This window comes from Athene noctua, chromosome 28 (genome assembly GCF_965140245.1).
Source record: "Athene noctua chromosome 28, bAthNoc1.hap1.1, whole genome shotgun sequence".
In the NCBI taxonomy this organism is placed as follows: domain Eukaryota; kingdom Metazoa; phylum Chordata; class Aves; order Strigiformes; family Strigidae; genus Athene; species Athene noctua.
In genome coordinates this window covers 1,582,815-1,605,176 of record NC_134064.1, presented here as the reverse complement: position 1 = coordinate 1,605,176, position 22,362 = coordinate 1,582,815, and the positions used below count along the sequence as shown (strand labels likewise).

Here is a 22,362-nt window from a genome sequence, read left to right as displayed (position 1 = left end):
AGATCCTTTCCTCTTACAGAAAAGCACTCTCCTGCTTCAGATGGGAACTTAGTTCATCACATAACATACAATGGGTTAGCCTTTAAAAAAATTACTTAACGTCAATTAAAAATGGTTCATCCTGATAAATGCACCAAGGGCAGTAAGTTCCAGCCTCAAGTCAACCTCGCTGCTGCAAGTCAGGTTCACACTGTGATCAGGAAGGACGTAGCTCTTTGTTAGTCTGAGCTCTAGAAGTTCTGGAGAATGCCTGCATGAGGATTATTAGCAGCCTCCTAACAGGGTCTTGGTCTATTTTTCTGTGGTGGTTTTTTAATGTAATTTACTGTTTCCTTCTGTAATAGGAGCTGCAGGGAGCACGCAGCACAACCTGCACTAAGTCATCAATCCTGTACATCTGCTGAGCATTGTCAGAATATTTGAAATGGGATGGGTGGATTCTCCTGTGTGTCGCTCACGGTGTTTCTGATCAAGAAGGAATTCTGATTATCCCCCTTGTTTCACTACACTACACAGAAAGCAATAACCACATATTAAAGAGCCAATGCATATTTGTCTCATTTATTGATTCCTTTCCTAAGGAACTGGAGGATTTGTCTGAAATTTCAAGTATTAGATTTTCTCCGGTAGGCACCTTCCTCCATTTTTATGGATATTCCATCAAAAGAATGATCCATAGTTTGTACAGCTGAAAGGGCAATTGGGAAAATAAACAAACAACAAAAAAAACAAAACAAACAGCAAACTTCAGATGATCAGTGAAAAAAAATAATCATTACATACATACATTCAGGATTACTGCTAATTATGAACATCAACCAAGGGTAAACACAGACAAAGCTTACTGGGACTGGTTCTTCACGTTACATTGCAGAAGCTCTGGTTAGCAACACCGTTAGGAAGTAGCAAGACACAGTGTGACAGGGAGTCCCTTTGATCACTGCAGAGCTTAGGGACCTAAGCCAGTGCCCAGGGACCACAGGGGTTCACACCCCTCTGACAACGGTTAATTATGGGATAATTCTTAAGTACTTTTCATTTCCAAGGGTGCAACTACGTGTCTACACATAGTGATAAAACACACGTGTGAGGGAAAGATGGACAGACAACATAAATATAGATTGCCAGACGAAGGGTAACAGAATTGTACATTTTAAAAATTATGGGGAGGGGGGAGATGTTGTGATGGTGAAAAGCCTTCAACAGAGTCATTTTTGTTCTTGAAAGCAACAAAGTCCACAAATGTCAACATGCCATGGATCAGATATAAACTTCAGTAAAATATAAACTTAAGTATCTAAGTTTCACTATATTACTAACTTTACTATACTGAACTATTCTGTTCTGTTCTATTCTATTCTATTCTATTCTATTGTGTTCCTTGACACCACTGGACATTTCAAGCTTTGATTATAAAACTACAGACTAACTTGAAGTATATGGTGGTTAAAAACTTACTTTTTAAAAAAAAAAGAAATCTTATTCATAATGGTTTCATTTACAGATGAAAGTTTAAAAATGCAATATGTATCCCAAAGCAGGCAAGTGTCTGTGAAACTCTACGCTTGGACGCTGGTCTGAGTGTGACTGGAACGTGGCTCCTCTGGGCAGGGGGGTCTGGACTCACCCGTCCGGTAGAGTATCGGGATGTGGTCGGTGGAGAGCTTGTGCTCGCTGCGCACTCCGATGAGCAGGGGGCTGCCTCGCCTGCAAGGAGAGAGTCACAGCCCTCAGTGCCCCAAGACGCATCACCCTGACATCCGACCTGAAGGGACTGTTATTCTCCAGCGCAGCGACCGAATTGAACTGAAAAACAACGAGCTGCTGCCAGATCAGTTGTTGGTGCTGCAAACACCAGAGGCCACACGACAGAGCGAAAGAATCTCTGAATAAACACAACGCAAGGACACGAAGAATCTATCTCAAGTTTAGCCAAAACTCCACAAGAGTAACGGCGATCCCACGGACACTCGAACCAGAAACACGCTGGCTGCTGCTTGCTGTGTGTATCAAACAGCTACGGCACTGGAATTCAACACCTGTGTGAGGCACGTGAATGGTTAAACCTGCCCGACTGATGTTTAAAAGTGGAGCAGAAAACCTGAACACCGGGCTGGCCCAGCAGCAAGTCAAACGGAGAACTTGGCTGAATGCTGCCACAGTGGCAAACACAAAGGAAAAGATAGAACTGCCTCCTTACACATCTCTCACAACCAGAGTCTACCAAAAAAACCCCAACCAGTTGTGATACAGGTGGTCGCTAGCAAATTTTCCAACCATTTTTGGGAATTTTCTGTTACAATAAATGGAAAACAAGAGAAAGGAAATGAAACAGCCACCACCCTCACCCCAGCATATACAGCGTGATGAGAGCTACCTTTACTCCACTGTGTTCTAACCTGGGGGGACAAAGAAAATAGGGTACAACACGACAGCAACACTTACCTGGTACCGACGGCCTGACCAGGATAATGAACACTTTTGAACACAAGGGCGAAAGCACCTTCCTGGAACAAGAGAAATAAAGAACTGCTTAACCCTTTGCTCGAGGCCTGGGCCACCACCGCAGGGTTCCCGGCACAGAAGCTGCACCCGTGTTTCTGTGAGAAAGATCCCGCACAGGCGGCTTCGCAGCCGTCTCCAGCACCACCAGAAGCTCCAGGCACCTCATTCTGGAAGGACGTCCCTCCCCTGAGCCCAGGTGGCTCCTCCTCAACCATTTAATGAGTCTTCTGGACTCCCAGACAGGCTCTGCCCTGGGACAGCGCTGGCTCCCCGCACAAGCGCTCCCGTTTGAGCCCGGAGTGACGCGAGGGAGCTGACAAAGGCCAAGGTCTGGTACAACAAGCGCCAGAACTCCGGGGCGTTTGCTCAGGTGCGGCGTCACCGAACGTACAGGTGAGCCACCACCATCTGCCAGCAAAACCTGCTCTTGGTCCGTTGCTACCACAGCTCCTGCTGGGCAAATCACTGCAAAAAAACCGTGTCCTGAGCAAGGCTCTGTGGGGCGGGAGGGAATTGTGGATGGGTCCTGCTCCGGGGCCCAGCTGGGCGCCGCGGAGCTGCGGGCTGTGTGCTGAGCTCCCGCAAGGGGTCAGCAGCTCTTCCACACGGTTGCAGGCAGTTTGAAGCACAGAATTATTTTCTCCCTGCCCCAGGCCAGCTCCCACCCCCTGCCTGCTCGCCACCTAGCACATCTGGCTGCCTCCAGATGCTGTTGCGCCCCCAAACTTAGATTTTTCACAGAAGCATTGAGGAATGTTAAAGAAAAATGAACGCACAGAATCACAGAATTGCCTCGGTTGGAAAAGACCTTGAAGATCACCCAGTCCAACCATCAACCTCACACTGACCGTTCTCAAATGTACTTCTGAGATGAACTGTCAGAAGCAGGAAAGACAAAACCCCTCCTAACACAGTGTCACGTGGCACAGAACGTCCCGTGGCACAGCCTGGGCAATGCAGGAGCACAGTTGTTATTTTTTTGTGCGTCTGTGTGTCTGTCCCGGCGTGTGTCCCCCCGTCCCCGCCCCCAGCATTACCAGCTGCTGGATGACTCTCTCCACCAGCGTGGTGAAGCTGATGTCGTCGCTGTCCCGGTTGTCGTACATGTACTTGACCAGTTTGGCGATGCTCTCCGTGTCCGTCTCCGACTCGAAGTCGTAGCCTTTGCTCTCCTGCAGCGACAGCACCCCATGGGGAACCAGCCCCTGCCTGCCCTTCCCACCTTGCTTTTCCTTTCTTCCTTCTCTTTGCCTCTCTCTCTGCTTTTCCTTCCCTTTCCCTCCTCCCTTTCTCTTCTTTTGTTCCTGCATTTCCTTTTTCTTCCTTTCTCCAGCCTTTTTCTTCTCTCCTACCTCTCCTTTTTTCCTTTTCTTGCATTCCTCCCTTTCCTTTCCTTTTCCTTCTTTTTCTCATGTCTTCCTTTTCTTTGCTCCTGTCCTCCTCCCCACCTTTCCTTTTTCTTCACTTTCTTTTCTTTTCATCCTTCCATGCTGCATTTCTTCCTTCTTCTTCCTCTCCTTTCTTCCATCCTTCCTTTTTTTAAATCCTTCTTGCCTTCCTTTTTCCTTCTTTTGCCTCCTTTTCCTTCCCTCATTTTCCTGTTGTCCTTCTTTCCTCTTCTTTTTATTCTCTTCCCTCCTTCCCTTCCTTTTCTTTCCTTCCTACATTTCCTCTTCCTTCCTTCTTCCCTCCTGACTTTCCCCATTATTTCCTGCTTTTCCCCTCCTGCATTTCCTCTTCTGCCTTTTTTCTTCTCTGCCTTTCCTTTTTAACCTTCCTGCCTTTTCTTTTCCTTCTTTCCTGCACTTCCTTTCCTTTTGCCCTTTCCTCCTGCCATTTCCTCTTTCCTACTTTTACTTTTTTACTGTTTTCTTTCCTGCATTTCTTGTTTCTATCCTTCCTCTTCCTTCATTCATACTTTCCCTTTCATCCTCCTTTCCAGCCTTTTCCTCTTCTTTTCTTCCTTTCCTTTATTCCTGCCTTCCCTTTTTTGCTTTCTTTCCCCTTTCCTTTCCTTCTGCATGCTGTCTTCCTTCCTTTTCTCCTTCCCTTTTTTTCTCTTCCTTTCCTGCCTTAGTCCTTCCTTCTTCTCTTCTCTCCTGACTTTCCCTTTTTGCATTCTTTCCTTTTCTCCTGCTTTCCTTTTTCTTTCCCTCCTCCCTGCCTTCTTTCCTGGCCTCCCTTTTCCCTCATCCATCCTTCCTCCTTTCTTCCTTAATTTTCTCCTCCTCTTCCTGCATTTCCTCCCTTTTCCTTTCTCTTCCCCCCCCCCCTTTTTTTATTTCCTTCCTCCCTCCCTCCCTCCCTTGGACTCCTTTTCCTTCCTCCCACTTCCTTTCCATTCCTTTCCTTTTCTTGCCCCCCATTTCCTTCCTACCTTTCCTTTCCCTCCCCTCCTTTTCATTTCCTTTCCTTTCATCCCTTCTTCCCTTTTCCTTCCATCTCTCTCCTCCATCTGGATGTGCTTCCTTCCTTTTCCTTCCTCTCCTTCTTCCCTCCTGCCTCCCCACTCCCTTAGTACACGATGGCAAGTACCAGAGTGAGTGTGAGCATCCGGGAGAGCAGGGATCAGAGTGGGAGTGTGAGTGGAAGGGTGAGCACGAAGCAGGGGAGTGAGCGTGCATGGGAGTGTGCACAAGGGCACACGGAGGGGGTGAGCGTGTGAGGGCAACAGAGATGTGAGTGGGGACCGAGTGTGCACAGAGAAGGTGAGAGTGAGTGCAAGTGGAGCGGGGAGTGTGTGTAAGATGGAGAGTGTGAGAAGATGCAAGTGGCACATTGAGGGTTCAGTGCAAGAACGTGAGTGTGAGTGGGGAAGTCAGTGTAAGTGTGAGTGAGGGTGAGCATTCGAGTGCAAATGTGGAGTGTGTGTGCGAGTGCTCCCCTGAGTGTGAGCTGGGGTGTGCACCTGGCTACGAAATGGGGGAACGAGTGTGAGTGCAGGAGTGAAGGGGGGATGGCGATGCAAGAGGTGGGGTGAGTGCAGGAGTGAAACACGTGGGGGAGCGTGAGTGGGAGAATGAGTGAGAATACAAGGGGCAGAGTGTGAGTGGGGAAATGAGCTGGGAGAAGGAGGTGGAAGTGTGGAGGTGAGCGTGAGTGGGGAAGTGTGGGAGTGAGTGTGAGAATGAGCAGGGGACTCAGGAGGGGTGTGTGAGTGAGAATATGAGAGGGGTGAGTGTGAGAGTGTGAGTAGGGGTGTGAGTGTGAGGAATGAGGGGCAGTATGTGAGTAAGAGTGGGGGGAGTGTGTGAGTGGGAGAGTGTGAATAAGATGAGAGAGTAGGAATGGGGGAGTGAGGAGTGGAGGGTGAGTGTGAGAGTGAATGTGAGGTGAGAAGAGCATGAGTCTGGGGGTGTGTGTAAGTGGGAGAGTGAGCATGAGAATGAGTAGGGGAATGAGGGCAAGTCTAGTGAGGGAGGAGTGAGAGTGAGTGTGAGAATGAGTGGGGGAATGGGGAAGTTAAGTGTGAGTGGTGGAGTGAGTGGAGGAGCGTGAGTAGAAGGGTAAGTGGGGGAGTGAGTACAAGAATATGAATGGGGTGAGAGTGAGTGGGGAGTGTAAGAGGAGTGTGAGATGAGTGGGGGGAGAGAGTGTGAGTGGGTTAAGTGGAGTGTGGGGAACGGGGTAGTGAGAGCATGAGGAGTGTTAGTGGGGTGGTGGGAGGGTGAGTGTGAGGGAGAAGGTTATCAGGGGTGTGAGTAGTGAATTGAGTGTGAGAATGAGTGGGGGAACAGGGTAGTGAGTAGGGGAGGAGTGGAAGGGTGAGTTAGAGTGGGAGAGAGTGTGAGGGAGGAGTATGGGGGAGTGAGGAGGAGTGTAAGTGGGAGGGCGAGTGTGAGTGGGGGAATGAGCAGAGGTGTGCGGGGAGGAGAGTCAGGGGAGTGTGTGCGAGTGGGAGAGTGTGTTACAGAGTGAGTGTGAACATGAGTCAGGGAGGGAGTGGGTGAGTGGGAGCGGAGGAGAGCGCTGAATGCGAGGTGAACGGGGGAGTTAGTGTGAGAATGTGAGTGGGGAAATGGGGCAGTGAGTGGGGGCGTGAGTGAAGGAGTGTGAGCAGTGTGTGTGAAATGGGAGAGTGAGTGTGAGTGGGGATCAGAGTAAAGGAGTGAGTGTGAATGAGTGGGGGAATGGGAGGGTGAGGAGGAGGAGGGAGAGTGGGAGAGCGAGGAAGAGTGTGATGGAGTGTGAGGGGGAGTGGAAAGAGAAGGGTGTGAGTGGGGGAATGTGAACAGGGTGAGTGTGACAGGCCTGGGGAATCGGGAGTGGGGTGAGAGTGGGGGTGGGAGGAAGGGAGGGCAGGGAGGTTAAGTGTGTGAGTGCAAGGGGGGAAGCATGAGCGGGAGAATTAAGAGTGGGGGAGTGTGACTGGAGCAGAGTGAGTGTGAGGGATTGGGGAGAGAGTAAACTGGGGTGTGTGAGTAGGTCAGTGAGTGTGAATGCGAGAATATGAGTGGGGGAATGCGGGGAGTGTGAGTGAGGGAGTGAGGAGGAATGTGAGTGGGAGGGCGAGTGAGAGTGACTGGGGGAGTTTGAGGTAGGGAGGGAATGGGGGGATGTGAGAATGTACTCACAGAGTAGGGGAGTCAGTGTGAGAGTATGTGGAGGAGTGTGAGTGTAAATATGAGCGGGAGAGCGAGTGTAAAAATCTGAGTGGGGGAACATGACTGGGGAAGAGTGAAGGGGTGGGGGAGTGTAGGAGGGGGAATGTGAGTGGGAGAGTTCCAGTGGGGAAGAGCGTGAGAGCACAAGTGAGTGGGCGAGTGAGTGAGTGTCACACACACGGGGTGGGGGTCACTCACCAGGAACTTGCGCAGGTCTTTGTAGTTGGTGATGATGCCGTTGTGGATGACGATGAACTCTGGAGGCAGAGGAAAGGCCCCGCTCAGCCCCAGCCTCTGCCCAGGCCGCGGCGCCCGCCGGGAGCACAGAGCTCTACGGTGGGAAACCCCACGCGGGGCGGGACGGAGGGAAGAGCTTCACCTCCGGGTGTGACCCCCCCTGCTCGGCCCCGGCCGGCAGCGCTGGTGGTGGCAGGAGATGAGAAGGGCCCGGTGGGCCCGGGGCTCCCGGGATCCTGCCCCTCCCCGGTACCCAGCACGGACCGAGCCGCACGCCGCCGCAGCACAGAGCGCAGCAACCCCCTTCCGCACGGCAGTGATGAGATAAACCCCGGAATATATAGGAAAAAAGAATACAAAATTCCGAAGTACAGGCAGGAAAATTCTTACCATCCGATTGCATTGTGTCACCTCGCCCCTGCACCGTGCCCAGGCACCAACCCCAATCCCTCCCGCGATCAGTCGCTGCTGTGAGCAGACTCTGCGGCCAGAAATCAAACCGAAACTCCTCCGGCTTTGCAGGAACCGGGCTCAGCATCACGGCCTGCAACAACCCCACTGCCCCGGGCCCATCACCTCCCCGGGGCCAGCGCGGTTTGCAGAGGCGGCTCCTGGAGCGCACACACTCACCGTTGTTCTTGTCCGAGCGCTGCGGGTGGCTGTTGATGGGACTGGGCTCGCCGTGGGTAGCCCAGCGCGTGTGGGCGATTCCAAGGTGCACATCGAACTCGATGTCGAGGTCCATGTCCTGTTGCTCTGCAGCAGAAGTAGGAGAAGTTTTTAGTTCGGAGGGGCTGTCCCTACTCCCAACATGGGAGTCTCAACCAGGCCTCCGGGCTCCACGGGACAGCAATGCCGACAGGGAAACAATCGGCAAATCCAACACAACAGCGAGTGTGTTTTCAGGGGACTCAGCATGCAGATGCACTCGGGCAACCCCCCTGTATTCCTCACCCCACCAACAGAAAAAACAACTTTTAAGAAAGAATCCAACCTCAATTTTATCTCGCAGGGATGCACCTTGTCATCCTGTCCCCTGCCATACTGTCAGCTGTGACTGAACCAGCCCCTTTCCTGGTTACGTACCACTATGTATCGTTATAGATGGGTAGAGTAACCATCACTAAACTTGTCTCTAGAAAGCATACCATTAGCATCAGTATTTCTTTGAAAAAAAAAATACTCCTTTTGTTCCACACGCATCTCCACAATCACTTTAAAACTGTATATCCTGCAATTGTCTTGAGCAGGCAAACATTTCTTTGGAAATGTTTTGTGTATCGTCTACTTCAGCGACACACATACCACCTTGCCTGGCCTTTTTGATTCCTGGCTTTGTCTACCCTAAGATTAGATCTACTTCTCTTCCTTTTGGATAAACAGCACTCTGCTCCGTGAGGTTCACTAGCACAGGTTAAAAAAGGGTAAGTTACAACAACCCAGCAGCTTTTGAATGCAAACTCGAGATCTTGACTCTCTGAAAAGCATCGTCCCGCTCTCACACAGCTCACCTATACTCCACACCCCAAAACTGTGAGTGTCTTTGCGCTGTGCGGAGATTTAATGAACTTAATGCTTAAATCAAGGGAACATAAAGAGGCAGAAACAGATGCAGAAGACCCCACAGTTTGGCAGTTACACACATGCATTAGTGCTTTCTGGAAGCCAACTGCTCAGATGCCTACTGGGATGGGAAGCTTTAGCTGGGACAAGCATTACATATCAAATTATACATTCAGCTGTTGAAGTTATCAGAAAATTTCTCTTTTTGGCTCAAGCTCTAGGTCTCTGATAACTATCTCCCAGTAATTCTCCTTTCCCCAGTTTAAGGAGTTTTCCATTTGGGTTTTTTTTTTTTGGTCTGTTTTCTAAAATGTGTTTCAGTTTCTATTTTCCTTTAGCAGGATGTGAGTCATTTGTCTTGAGAAATCAGGACTTCTCTGTAACTTCATGACAACATCCACAGGATCACTGGGATCTTCACAGCACACCTGTGACTGTTTAAATCTCTGGCACTTTGTATACAAGTTATTGGGAAATACAGCGTTTCTGGGTAAAGCAGATGATCTTCAGAACAGAGATGAGAGATGAGGGGACATTTCAAGGAAAGAGAGCAGGCAAAGAATGAAAGGGCAATACATACTGTGAACCTCTTCGTCCAGAGCCTTCACTTTCCCCTTCTGTTTGATAAGCTGGATTTTGCAGGCGTTGGCTTCCCAGTCTTTGTCATTTCCGCCATCGAATCCCACACCTAAGCACCACCATGGATTATAAAAAAAAGAGTGTGAAGTGCAGAAAGTATATTGCAGTATTTTATGTAAGCAAATACTGCCAATTTTTTTTTTTTACCATGCCCTGTCTTCCCACAGCTGACCCTCCAAATAAAGGCAAAAATAACCTTAGAAGTGAGTTCTCCCTTTGTCACCTTGCAGGTATTTTTAAAGCCTTAGATAACAGGCATCAAGAATGTTCATAGAAATCTGGATATTGAAAGTTAATAACCTCTGACCACGTGCTCACAGGAACATCGCATCCAAATTGTGCTCCAGCTTTCTTCCAAAGCAGAAGACAGTAGAAACCATTCACAAACATACCAGAGAAATCATCATTTACAAGCCAAAATTCTAAAAAGAACCACACTTGCTCAGAGATGGCTACCTGCAGAATCATAGCCCCTGTACTCCAGCCGCTGGAGCCCTTTGATAAGGGTCTCCAGGATCTCCCGTCTTGTCCGGGGAACATGGTAGTTCAGGTAAGCAAAGATGCCTGTGTGGGGAAAAAAGAGCATAATCAGCACAGAATCACAGCTGAGGAAACTCTGTACGTGCCATCTGCTTAGCGTGCACTAAAGTTAAACTCAAACAAGAACTCCCGCAGGAAGGTACCACCGCGTTTGCAGCTCTTCCTTCCCCCACCTGAGGTCTGATGAAGACGTCGCTAACACGTGCAAGAGATCAAAACTAACCACAGAACACCAGCATCCTTCTCAAGACACTGAGAGCGACTGAACAGGACAAGCCTGGGCATGATGGGAGGAAGAATTTCTATGTGAGCTGTCAGGAGACAATGCAGGGGACAGGAAACTAATCGCTCCAGATGAAAAATTCAGGATTCACTAACACCGAGCTTTGCATGCTTAAGAACCACCTTCAAAAGGAATTCTTCCCTGAATAGCTTTCTCTATGTTCCTCCCACAGACTAAGAGAAAAAAATTTTTAACTCATGCAAACTAACACCCTCAAACTAATGGAGCTATTTTTCCTGTAGGTTTCAAAGGAAGATAAATTGTTGCTTCTATTTTTAAGCAGTGATGGGGACACACAATTTCCTAGATCTCTAATGCCAACTATGGCTCCATTTCAGAAAGATTTCCTTTGGTGCCATCATAAAGCAGTAGCACGAGAAGACATTTATTGGATGCTAGAAATATCTGTACTTGAAATCTACCATTTCACTCTAACATTTTAAAGGAGAAAAATATCTGCATGGAATAGAGGCAAGCCAGGTTTCACACAAATATCTGTATTTTAAGGGTCGTAATTTGAGAAACTTTATTGAAACCTCTTGAGGAGAACAGAGTTCAGTCGCGTAAAACCGAAGTCCTTTTAAAGGCATCCCAAATCTTTGATTTCTTCCTGACAGAACTGCCATACAGCCAGCCTTGCAGTTCCCAAACTTTTATTCATGCGGAAAATTTTACTCCCAAGATGATTTTTGGAACATATATCTTTATGTTTACCCACAGATTATTTTAAAGGACATTTGAACAACTGCATTTTTAAACTGTTTGTGTTTTGGGAAAGTAAATAATTCAAAGCCTTTTGATGTCTTATTTTATAAGTAGAAATATTCAGAGTTGATGGATGCACTGAACACCACACAGCAAAATGCTGAAACATTTCCGAGGGACTTTTTAGCCTGAGCAGGGCCAAGGGCATACACAGCCATGTACCATTCTGATGCTCTCCCATTCCTCCTCCCTTTTCCATGGACTTCAGCTACAAGTCTCAGTTTGTCATAAGCTTCACCCTCCCATTCCCAGAGCACGAGCATTAGAAATGACAGTTCCCTGCAGTTCTGCTGCAAAAAGAGAATGTCTCCATGTCTTGCTTATTTTCTTCCATATTGCTAAAAAAAATTAGATGCACATTGTCATTCCTTTCTTAAACCACCTAGTCAGATTTTTTTTAAAAAAAGCAACTTTACACTTGGTTTCTTTATCTTCTACCTTCATTTTCCCCAAACCCAAAGCCTTTTCTTGATAACCACTTGCAAGATATCAGGACCAAGTTTATACACATTTGCAGTTTCACTTCCATTGCTCCTGACACCCCAAAGCAATCTCACACACACACAGGCCTGCTGCTGCCATCTCCTGATGGCATTTGTTCAGCCTGAATGTTGGTTCCAGTAACGACACGGACAGGGTGAGGTCCTCCTCCACAAACCTCGGAGTTCACAGCGAAAAGCCAACAGATAAAATACAGCAGCAGTTAACAAGCTCTGCTGGATTTCAGAAGCTGCCTCTGAAGGATACTTCCCGCGTGCTCTCAATCTCCAAACCTTCCTCCCCACCCTTCTGGCAAAAAAAGTGTTTTCCAATTTGAGATACTTAGTTCACTCTGGTTCTAAAAATTGCATTCATCCGGCAAACAGCAACCTCCCTGTTTACAAGTGAACTGACTCCAAATAGCTGTCATCCAGGCTGAAGGATGGCACGTTTCAGGTATATCCTGGAAGCATAAATTTCTTTAAATGACTTCCAGGTCTTACAAAGGGAGTACAAAGCAGACTGCTTTACTAGCAGGCAGCTGGAAAAGTCCCTCTCTCCATATTCACCAGAAACCTCCCAGACGCCCAGTGCAGCGGTAGCGTTACACATAAAAATAACAAGTGTGTGCCATAAAGCAGAGAAAACAAGCACATGAGATGTCTTTAAAAAGGCAGGCTGGGTTCCAGCAGTTCCTGACATTCCCCTTCACCCCAAAGCCACCTACCACGGCATCCAAAGCTACTTCAGAAGGCATAATTATAACCAGCACAAGTAATTACGGAAACATGAATGCTGCTTACATTCTTCCAAATGAGCCAACTCATTTCAGAGCTGAAACCCCTCTCCGTGTTCATGCAGCTTGGAAGCACACGCTAAGGGTCCCACTCCCCCCCCAAAGCCTTACACCTCTTTTTGATGGCACCGGGCAGCTCTGGCGTTCGCCAGGCCCATCAAAGAGCTCTCCAGAAGCACCTCTCCATCCCCCCGCAGTGCATTTTGGCTATCTCGCTCCAGCATAACCAGTCCCACTCGGGCACGCAGCTACCCAGTAAGTTATTCCACCACACCAAAGGCCACTCAAGCGGGAGATGCTCTTCTGAGCGAACGGGGACTGATGAGAAGCGTTAAGGTGCTCCGGAGTCTGAACGCCAGGCTGGCCACAGCAAGACAGCTCCTGCACGCCCTTTCCAGTGACCAGCAGCAGCAGGAGAGGCACAAGAGCCTCATTGACGGGAGCACAGAGGAGGCCTTCTCCTCTGGCGGGGCATCGCGCGGAGCGACGGCGGCAAAAACGGAGCAGGGGGTGAGGTTGGCACGCAGGGGGTGAAACAGAGCACTGTAAGGTCTGGGGAAGTGCAAAAGGTACAGTACGCACAGGCCAAGAGGGGAGAAGAAAACAGGAGTGTAGGAGAGGCGGAGGGGAAGCAGCATGGAGCAGGGCAGCAAGCTGACAGTGCTGCCCCGTGCCCCAGAGACAGCGTAACCCCATCAGGCACGCAGCTACAAAACCCCCAACTTGTTCCCAGGCCGTGATGTTGCATTTTAAGAGGGTATTTTCCACCGAAGCAGACTGGGGGCCCCAGGCAGGCAGTCACCTCGTGGGCCTGCAGAAAGCCCAGAGCACACATCCCCTCCCAAACACCCCACAAACACGTCGGGAGCGACACAACGGGCAGAGCCAGAGGGTGGGGGGACGCCAAGGAAACACCACAGCCTCCCACCAAGGCCCAGTGAAGATCACCTCGCACAGCACCATCACAGTCGCCTGGTGCCCCAGCAAGGCCACGAAAATGAAGTCCTCCACGTGACAAAAAGTCTAACTCAGTAGATGGGCATAATTACTAGGCAGAAACTTGGTTTGCTTTCATAAAACATTTTTGTAAATGTGAATTGATCATTTTAGTCTCCATCCTGCTTCTGGACAAGGATTGCAACTTATTCTGAACCAAAAAATGGCTTAAAATCAGAATTACCTCCATCTAGGCAGGGCTGACTTTGGACATCTTTGTTAAACCTTAACCCAAATCAGACAGTGGCTTGGCAAGTTATTTTCCCTGCACATTTTAACAACTTCAGTCACACCTGAACTGAACAAAAACAAAAAACCCAACCGCCCAAAACCTGTTTCCTTGTCACAGCTCACAACTTCTAGCAGTGTACAACAAAATGCCATGTACTGAATGGGCACCAACTCCCTCCAGGAAGGGATGGCTCATCTGGAATGAGACTGAAAAACAGCAGTGCTTACTTCTACTGATAATGTAAACAAACAGAAAACATATATCTAGAAAGGAGCCAACTTGGCATTTGTCTCAGGCACTGAAAAAAAACCCCCCACAACTATTAATTACAGAACAATTATATTAAGATTATTCATGAGGACTGCAAAAAGACCTGAACCTAAGACTAAGCACAAAAAACCCCAAAACAAACCAACAGACCAACCCAAGGAATTCAGTGCTTATCAGAAAACACAGAGACTGAAAACCAGCCAAAAGAAATGCAAATACGGGATGGATGCTGCAAAATACGTGGACATACGCTTCAAAAAAGACGACCACGTAAACATGAGGAGATTCAGTTTTGATTCAGTTCAGCTTCTAGATCTTGACAGGAAAAAGAGCTGGAGTGATAACGAAGATGTCACTATGAAAATAAAATTCTAAGAACTCACCTGTAATCAACACATTTTACAGATGAGAAGGCGAGTTTTAAAATTCATCTCAGAGAAAGCAGGAAAAAGTGAAATAAAAATAAATAGAATAATATGTAAAAATGATGCATAATTAAAGTAAAAAATGGGACAATAGGGCTCCTGAAAATGAACATTTGTCTTCCTAAATGCATGACTTACTAACCTGCAAGCTAAAATCAAATATTTGAATGCTTGTCACCCATTTATGACACCTGATCACAATGAATTATGTGTAAATAACAGTTTCATTTACTAGAAGTATTTTCACATGCATTTCATTTTCCCCTTTTTGAACATCCCATAATGGAAGTGATTCTTCATAGCTGGAGAAAGTTTCAACCCCCATTTAGAAAACAGCATTTTCCCCTACCCTAACTATTGGATTATTCAGGGATGTATGAGCAATCACATCTTGTAATCACTTCCATTTTTAAGTACCATTCCACTGCCCTCGACAGAAATGCCAATGAGGAAAAAAAAAAAAAAAAAGAGACCCAAAGCATTAAATGCTTGCCATGCTTCACTATCTAAGTGTATTTTTACAAAATGTTTATTGCTCCTAGCAGCCACCAAAAGGGGCTCTGCAGATAAAATTCTGCTCTGGAGTTATTCAGACCTCAGTCCTTCAGTCCTGTTTGTGTAAGTGTACAGTGGAACGCAGCGGTGCTGAGTCAAAGGACACTCAGGTGATGCTTAGGTCCCAGCATGACGCAAAGCCCTGGCCGTTCAAGAAAAGAGCCTCTTTTTACTCAAAAACTGCACAAAGCGTCGCTTCATCCAGCTACAAAACACAGCCTTCTCTGAGGTGGAGCGCGGCAGATGCGGGACGGCGCACAGCAACTCCACCTTGCAGTTGAGACTGTAAAAGACCTTTCTTCCACTCACCCGTCACAGACATGTTTTTCTCCAACATCACAATGCCTTGTTAGAGCCTTGTTCTCTCCCTCCCTGTGCTTATATTCAAATCAATCCACACGATTCAAAAGACGAAAAGATCTCAACTGCGCAGATCTTTACAGTGGCTGGAAGGCTTCCGTGAGGAGCACTCTGTCACAACGCGCCAATTTTTCTGTCAGAGTGACAATTCATTTAAATCACAACAGTCAATGGAAACATGTTGGTTTTGATGAAATTCCAATGCAAATCTAGCAAGTTTCCATCAGGGTCCCATCTGGCGCACCACCAGCTTATCCCCCTTGCCAGCCTAGATGCCAGGTGCTGGAAATCTAGAAATCCAAGCAGAACGTTCCTGAAACCAACGCACCGTGAATTTCGGGTCCCTAACAAACCTGAGAAGAAGAGTTTCAGTTTCAGCTCAACCTACGTATTTAGACACCATCCAACACCAGCGTTTTTCAGTAATAATGCCACATCTGCCCTCCCTAAGTCACGCTCCAGAACAACCCAGAAAGAGGAAGTATTACAGAAAACCAGGATATCTGAGTGACATTTAACTATTCTACCTTGAGAAGCCTGGAGTTGGCATTGTGTGAAGTGAAATACACACTAGTGAAACAAAAAAAAACCCAACCCTGTGAACTCCATTCTAGTCCAGCACTGTTTATAATTGTGAATTCCAGCTACAGTAAGACAGCAGCAAGCATACTATAGGAATTTATATTTGACAGGCTCAGAAAACACAATACCCCTGTCTGGTACACACTAAAATACTTCAGGACTTGACACTAATATACTTCAGGACTAGAATAGCAGTCGCACTTTACAACATAATAAAACATTTCAACTAGTAATTTGACACAGAACTTTGCACATACGGACTGAAAAGACTTGTTCAAAGCACATCAGCTTATCATACAATTCTGGAATCACACTGAGGCCTGCTGTAGTGAGAAGTCCTGTATATATTTCTCTTAAGTAAAATATCTTGAACAATATATTTTAGAACATAAAACATTTCCTTTCTTGCAGGTTTGTCTTAAAAACCTTACCTGGTGAACCACCAGTCAGCTGCTGTGAAACACAACTCTCTTAGAACCAATTTTTAATATTCAAGCACAAAACCTAGGCCTTCTTAATGACAGCTACGTAAAGAATTCCCTATAAACAGCTGACAGATTTCAACAGAATAGCATTTTCACCAAATGGACCCTTATTATTCCTACTGCTGATGCTTTTTCTCAGAACTTCATTTTCCTGTGACCTTTTCGGTGCTCATGTTCCTTTACTTCATGGGAAGTTCACAGGCAAATGAAATGAATCACCACTCCCAGGTAAGAAGAAATGATCTTCCGCAGTGTCTTGAATATGTGAAGTTACTCAGGAATAGCTTCTCCTAATCCTTTCCTATGAAAGTACAAAAGCCTTCAGGCTAGGTTTACTGTCGGATTTACAAAGTCCTTTTACCATACCGTCTGCTGTTAAAACCATTTCAACAGACAATGTTATCAGAACATCCACTCGGCAATTCCAAAGAACCCTTTATCCTGGTGACAATTATTAGGCCTCAAGTCTTCAACAAATGAGATGCAGGCTACTAAATATCACATAGATAATACACATTACAGACTGGGAAAAGCGATCAAAATATTGTTCTTCAAACTATACAGCAGGGGAGACACTACGCAGTAACAGCAAGCTGTAACACAGATACTAATCATAGCATGGAGCAAAGTTCCAGGACTGATGCTCAAAACCCGCTGGAGTGGGCTCCTATTATTTGCTCTGGAGTCCTATTATTTGCTGCCTGGCTGTTTGGTAAAACACTGTGCCAACCCCTGTGTACCAAAACAACGCTAATTCTGCACAGTTTGAATGAGCGTAAGGTCAGAAACAAGCAGACTATCGTTATTACGTCTGCTAGCTGTGTATGGGAGAGTGTACGTTCAATTCATCAAGTCCACGCTGGGAAAAAAGCAAAGCAGAAAAACATCCACTCAGTGGAGAACTACGTTTGTCCGCTGGATGCTTCTTTTACCACCCATGGAGCAAACAACCAGCACGCAGTCTGAAAGAGTCATTCTGGGCAAGAGCCACTAGTCCGTGCGTCACAGAAGGCCAACACCTAGGTGTACAAATGGCATTTGGCAGGTGGGAGGGCAGTCCCCACTGATGTACATGCAGCCCTGACACTTGAAACCCGAGTCTCCTTTAAGCCTGTTTTTATCTTCAGTAATCGCAAGTAATATAAGACCTAAATTCTACAATCCCTTTTGTTGTTAAAAACAGTCATGGCATAGGACAGGTTTACTTATTTACAGAACAGTCTATCAAGCCTGGCTACCTTGAAAAACCTGTTTTCCAAACTATTTCATAGATGCCATTGAACTGGTTTGGTGCATTCACACCAAAGCACACCAAGTTATACCTGGCTAAGTCTTCAAACTGCAAGTTTGTAATACACACCAACGACAAAACCTGTTTTTCACTAACACTGTTGAGAACAGAAACCCAGCACAACTACACAGCAGGCCTGGCATTTAGGCTAGGCATCAAGGAACTGAATTTAGGGGCTACTTTCCTTTATCTGTCAGGTGGTATAAGCACATCAGATCACAGGACTGCATAAGGTTTTGTGCATGGAAACTGGAACATCAGATAACAATTATGACCTTTTTTAAAAAAAACCTCATCCTAATAACTAACACTGTATCTGAAATGAATTGGATAAAAATCTGAATGTGAACCATGTACCCATCAGATAGTGTGGCAAGATAAAGCAACGTATATCCTGGCCTACAATTCTGTTACAGAAACGTTGTCTTGAGGGTTTGTACAAGCAACCAGGCCCGCACAGCATCGCTACGCTGCGTCACACGGCTACTCAGACCATGCAGAGGCCACAGCATGAGAAATCAGAGCCCTCTACTCCAAGATGTAGACACTGTCCCTTTAGTTAGGAGAGACAAGTCTTGCTCATGTAAGCACTCAGAATCACCTACAAGCCAGCTCTGCCCATTTACGACACTTGCAGGACTATCCGAGAGGGCAATGCCTCCGTTTGTTCACCTTGTTCCTTTGCTGGAGTCTACTGCTGCTGCACGGAGGAACGCCCCCACTGCAGCTGATGGTTCCTCACAGGAGCCGGCACCCCCCTTGGTTCTGCCTGGCGCTCACCAGCCAGACCGCCAGCAGCAGCAGAGGAGACTATTCCTCAGTTTCTGCCAACTGCGCTTAATCACAAGTCATAAGAGTTCATGTGGTAGCACCCTCAGACTCCAAACAGTTCTCCTTCTGTTCCCTACAAAAACCTCAACTGTCTTCAGCCACGCACTTCCTTCATTCAGAAGCACCTCAAAGTCCAAGGCTTACTTTTCTGTATTAACGTGCTGAGTTAATGCTCCCCTCTTCTTGTTTTTCACTACAGGATACACCTCTGCCTCCCAGAAAAGACTCAACAAGAGAGCCAATAATCCTTAACGCTCTTCTAGCTGTTTCATAGAATGTTTCAATATCGAAGAACTCTGCTTGTATCAAAAAGGGAAGAAACACATTAAATTTTGTACGTAACTAACTACCAACAGCATTCCCAAGGCTTATTGCAGTTAAAAAGACAAAGAGCAGAATGTTAATATTGCACATTTCAAAGGCTGGACCTCAAGGCAAGCACAAGGCACCAAAACCACCCCTATTCTTGCAGCAAGCTATTTATAATAATGTAATTACCCCTTCTATTCTTAGCTTTGCTCCACTTTGTACTTTTAACACAAATTAACATAGTGTTAAATGTAAGCTGAAGTATGAATTTCTGATTGCCTCTTCGTGGCACTCCACAGACTTGACAGTTTGAAGGTGATACCGCTTCAATCTCACAAAAACAATGAAAGAAATGTCAACTTGCATACTGAGTTATAAAAACCATTGTCTTGTTTAAAACATTGTTTGAATTTTGCACATAAAAAGACAGAACTAAAAAAAAGAAAAAGAGAAGGAATTGTGGAAAGAGAAATAAGAAGAGCCAATATCTCAGTGTAAATTTCCATGGAAAAACATGAAGGCAATGCGACTGAAAGAGGAAGAGAAAGGATAAATTTTATTCCTGTGTCTAAAAGATGAGGTGGAGCACTTGTACTAATACAGCAAACGGGAGGGGAAGTACCTCGGTGACTGGAGAACAACCCTGGGTGGCCTGTGCTGGGCTCAGGGAGCGGGGACGAACAGTCCGAGGTGAGCTGGCGCCTGACCCTGCCACGGACACTTGTAAACCCATTTACCTGTCCGCCTCACCACCTACGTTGAGTAAACTTGAAGCAACGAACAGTATCCACATCAAAAGTTGTAATGCCTATAAAAAATAACAATAAGCACCACTTTTCACCTGAAAGTGGGAGTGGTTATTCTGTGACCACCAGAGACAGGTTCAGAAACGCTACCGGTGAAACTGCATCCCACTCCTACACCGGGCATGTTACCGACGGTCACCGGGGCTTCGGCTCCTCGCTCGCCCCGTTGCTTTCGAGAACTACAACCTCTAACCCGCCCGCCACAGCACGGGCGCGTCCCCATCCTCAGCACCACCCGCCGAACCGAAACCCACCACCATCGCCCTGACGGCTTCAGCACCGAGGAAACCGGGTATTTTTAGTACCGTCGCGTCTCAGGCAGACGGAGGGCGCTGGCCTTTTCTACGCTCTGGCCGCATTTGCACATAATACCGGGGGAATTTGCCCTTTCGAGTTATCAATACGCGGCAAGACACCTCCCGCGGAGAAACGTACGCGGACCGCGGACAAGATGACATTTTCAGATAACGGAGACGGCGCTCCTTCTCGCTATAACCGAGGCGACGCAGAAGCGGCCGGCCCCCTTTTTTCCGCCCAAACTGCCGGGGGTGTCCCGGGGCCGGGCTGTTCCGCCGCGGCACCGGCCGGCCTAGCGCGGCTCCTCCGGCGGAGGGCGGGGGGAGCAGGGCAGGACCCAGCCCGCGCCGCCCGGGCGCCCGCTCCCGCGGGATGCGCCGCCTGCCCGCCGCTCCGCGCCGCTCCGCGGGGCCGCTCCGCCCGGCCCTGCCCCGTCCTTACCGCACATGGTGCGCCCCAGTCCGCGGCCGCGCTGCCTCTGCGCGCCGGGGCCCCGCCGCCCGCCCGCCCCCCGCGGCGGGGGCCCAGGGCGCAGGCGCGCCGCCCGCGCCACCATTGGCCGCTGCCCTTAGGCCCCGCCCCCCGGCCCCGCCCCCGGGACGTGGCAGCGCGACGAGCCCGCGGCGGCGGACAAAGGGCCCCGCGCCGGCGCCTGCGGGGACGGCGCCTCCTCCGCCGGGCGGCTCTCCGGCCCCGCCCGCAGCCTGCGGCCGCGGGACCCCCCGTTAACGCCCCGTACCAGAGCGCGAACGGCGGGTGAGCCCCGGCCCTCGAGCAGCGCGGCGGGAGCACGAAGCCACGCGTCGCCAACACCCCCGAGCCTTCCCGAGCTCGGCGGTGAACGAGCAGCACCCTCGGCGTCCCGTACCCCCACGACACGACATTACACATCCCCCCCAGCTCCACGTGGCCTTTCTTCTCGTCTTCGACTGGAACTGCCCCTTCAGAGGCGAGAGAAACCATTAAGATGAATCTGCAAAGCGAACTGGGCCGGGCAGGGCTGACAGGTGCTGTCACTTGTTCGTGCAGCTGCATCGCCTAGTTACCCCGTCCAGGGCTACCACCACCGAGCCCTGTTGGGATTTTTCGGATCCTATCTTTTTGTAGCCTGAGGCTTTTAGTATGATAGCAACCCCTTCCTAAGAAAAATGCTGTTCGCTTAAATCCTGACACTGAAAACTCAGTAAAGATTTCCTTAAAAAGCCCAGAAAATAAACATTAGTGTACATTAAAAAAAAAAAGACAGGGCAGCAGTAGATTTTGAGCTTGCTGCTGGAAGAACCCAGCTGAACACAAACAGCAGGAGGTCACCGGTCTAAGAAACATTTAAAAGTTCTCAGCCATTACCAACGGCCACCTCTGCTCTTGCTGAGGACATCACAGGAACAAGCCAAGGGGGTTAGTCCTGGTCCTTAGGCCTGGCTTGTGCAGAGCAGCAACCTCCAACCAAGCTGCTTGATGCTTCATTTCCCCTTTGCCAGTCGTGAAGGTGAAGCAGGGCTGACTTCAAACTCTGATTTTTGTTTTTTTTCACTTCCACATCTTTAATTAGGAAGCGGAATGCCTTGTGGCAGTGGAAGTTGATTTCCCAGATGAGAAGGGAACTCCTAATCCACTGTAATAGTGCAAATCTGAAAGGTGATCATCAGAAATACACACAATATACGCTGGCAGAGCTCTCCTCGCTCTGGCCACTGTTCAAACTCTGTTACTGATCTGCCAGGCACACCCGAGTCATCGGCTGCTGCACCTCTACACTGGGGGTTTGCTGCCCTGTGGGAGCTCCCAGTTTGTGACTTCTTACCACTCACGGAAATTTCTTGAAGTATTCACTACAAACCTAAAATAATCTATAGAGTTGCCTGAAGACAAATCAAAAGGACCCTACTTGTAATGAGGGATGCCCCAGACCTGAAAGAGCACGGACAGGCCTTACAAGCACTCCCAAAATACATAGTTATGTCAAATTCACAGCAAATACCAGACTTTACAACTTAAACTTGTACCGTGCTTGATGCTATAAATAGGAATCCCTCAAACTGAAGCCAACTCATCCATCAATTATGTACTAATCTGGAGCAGATTCCTCAGATTTTTACACATACTGAAATTTAGCTCCATGTGTTTAGTCTCAAAGCGGTTATTTAATTTTTTCCCCATAAAAGCCAGTATTTACCCCCTATGTAACCTGCTCCTTTATTCCGAGGATTGCTGTATGTACAGTACATGGTTTTACTACAATATATAGTTCATGCAGACGTAGATGCACAACTTAATACCAAATGGAGAAATGTGAAAACAGCCTCCCCAACTGGCTCTCACAGGTGAGCCTTTCAGAAATTTAACAGAAAGGGGTCACAGTTAGGAAAAAAAACGCCCGCTTCCTTCTCTACGCTCAACGTAGTTCACTTGAAATAGAAGTTCAGGCTAAAATCCTGAATTTTAGAGACTGCAAACTATCACCTCCTGGGAAAGAGTATGTTTTGTGATCCCTGATAGAAGGTATTCTGA

The 22,362-nt window shown here is 47.8% G+C and overlaps 1 protein-coding gene across 4 annotated transcripts in view; it reads right to left on the bottom strand.

Moving 5' to 3' along the window:
• Positions 1-20,375, bottom strand: part of GFPT1 (glutamine--fructose-6-phosphate transaminase 1) — a 46,247-nt gene extending 25,872 nt beyond the window's left edge. For 3 of the 4 annotated variants that reach the window (XR_012635260.1, XM_074928318.1, XM_074928317.1), the window contains exons 1-8: positions 20,293-20,375; positions 10,005-10,112; positions 9,490-9,597; positions 7,977-8,102; positions 7,308-7,366; positions 3,543-3,677; positions 2,446-2,507; positions 1,628-1,707 (exon numbers count right to left, since the gene is read on the bottom strand). Coding sequence is in view for 3 of the 4 variants with exons in the window: in XM_074928318.1 (XP_074784419.1) it covers positions 1,628-1,707; positions 2,446-2,507; positions 3,543-3,677; positions 7,308-7,366; positions 7,977-8,102; positions 9,490-9,597; positions 10,005-10,112; positions 20,293-20,299 (685 nt within the window). In the remaining variant the exon portion in view is untranslated. Of the gene's footprint in view, positions 1-634; positions 689-1,627; positions 1,708-2,445; positions 2,508-3,542; positions 3,678-7,307; positions 7,367-7,976; positions 8,103-9,489; positions 9,598-10,004; positions 10,113-20,292 lie in introns of all 4 variants that reach the window. The other variant, XM_074928316.1, reaches the window with a different exon arrangement.
• Positions 20,376-22,362: the final 1,987 nt, after the last annotated feature.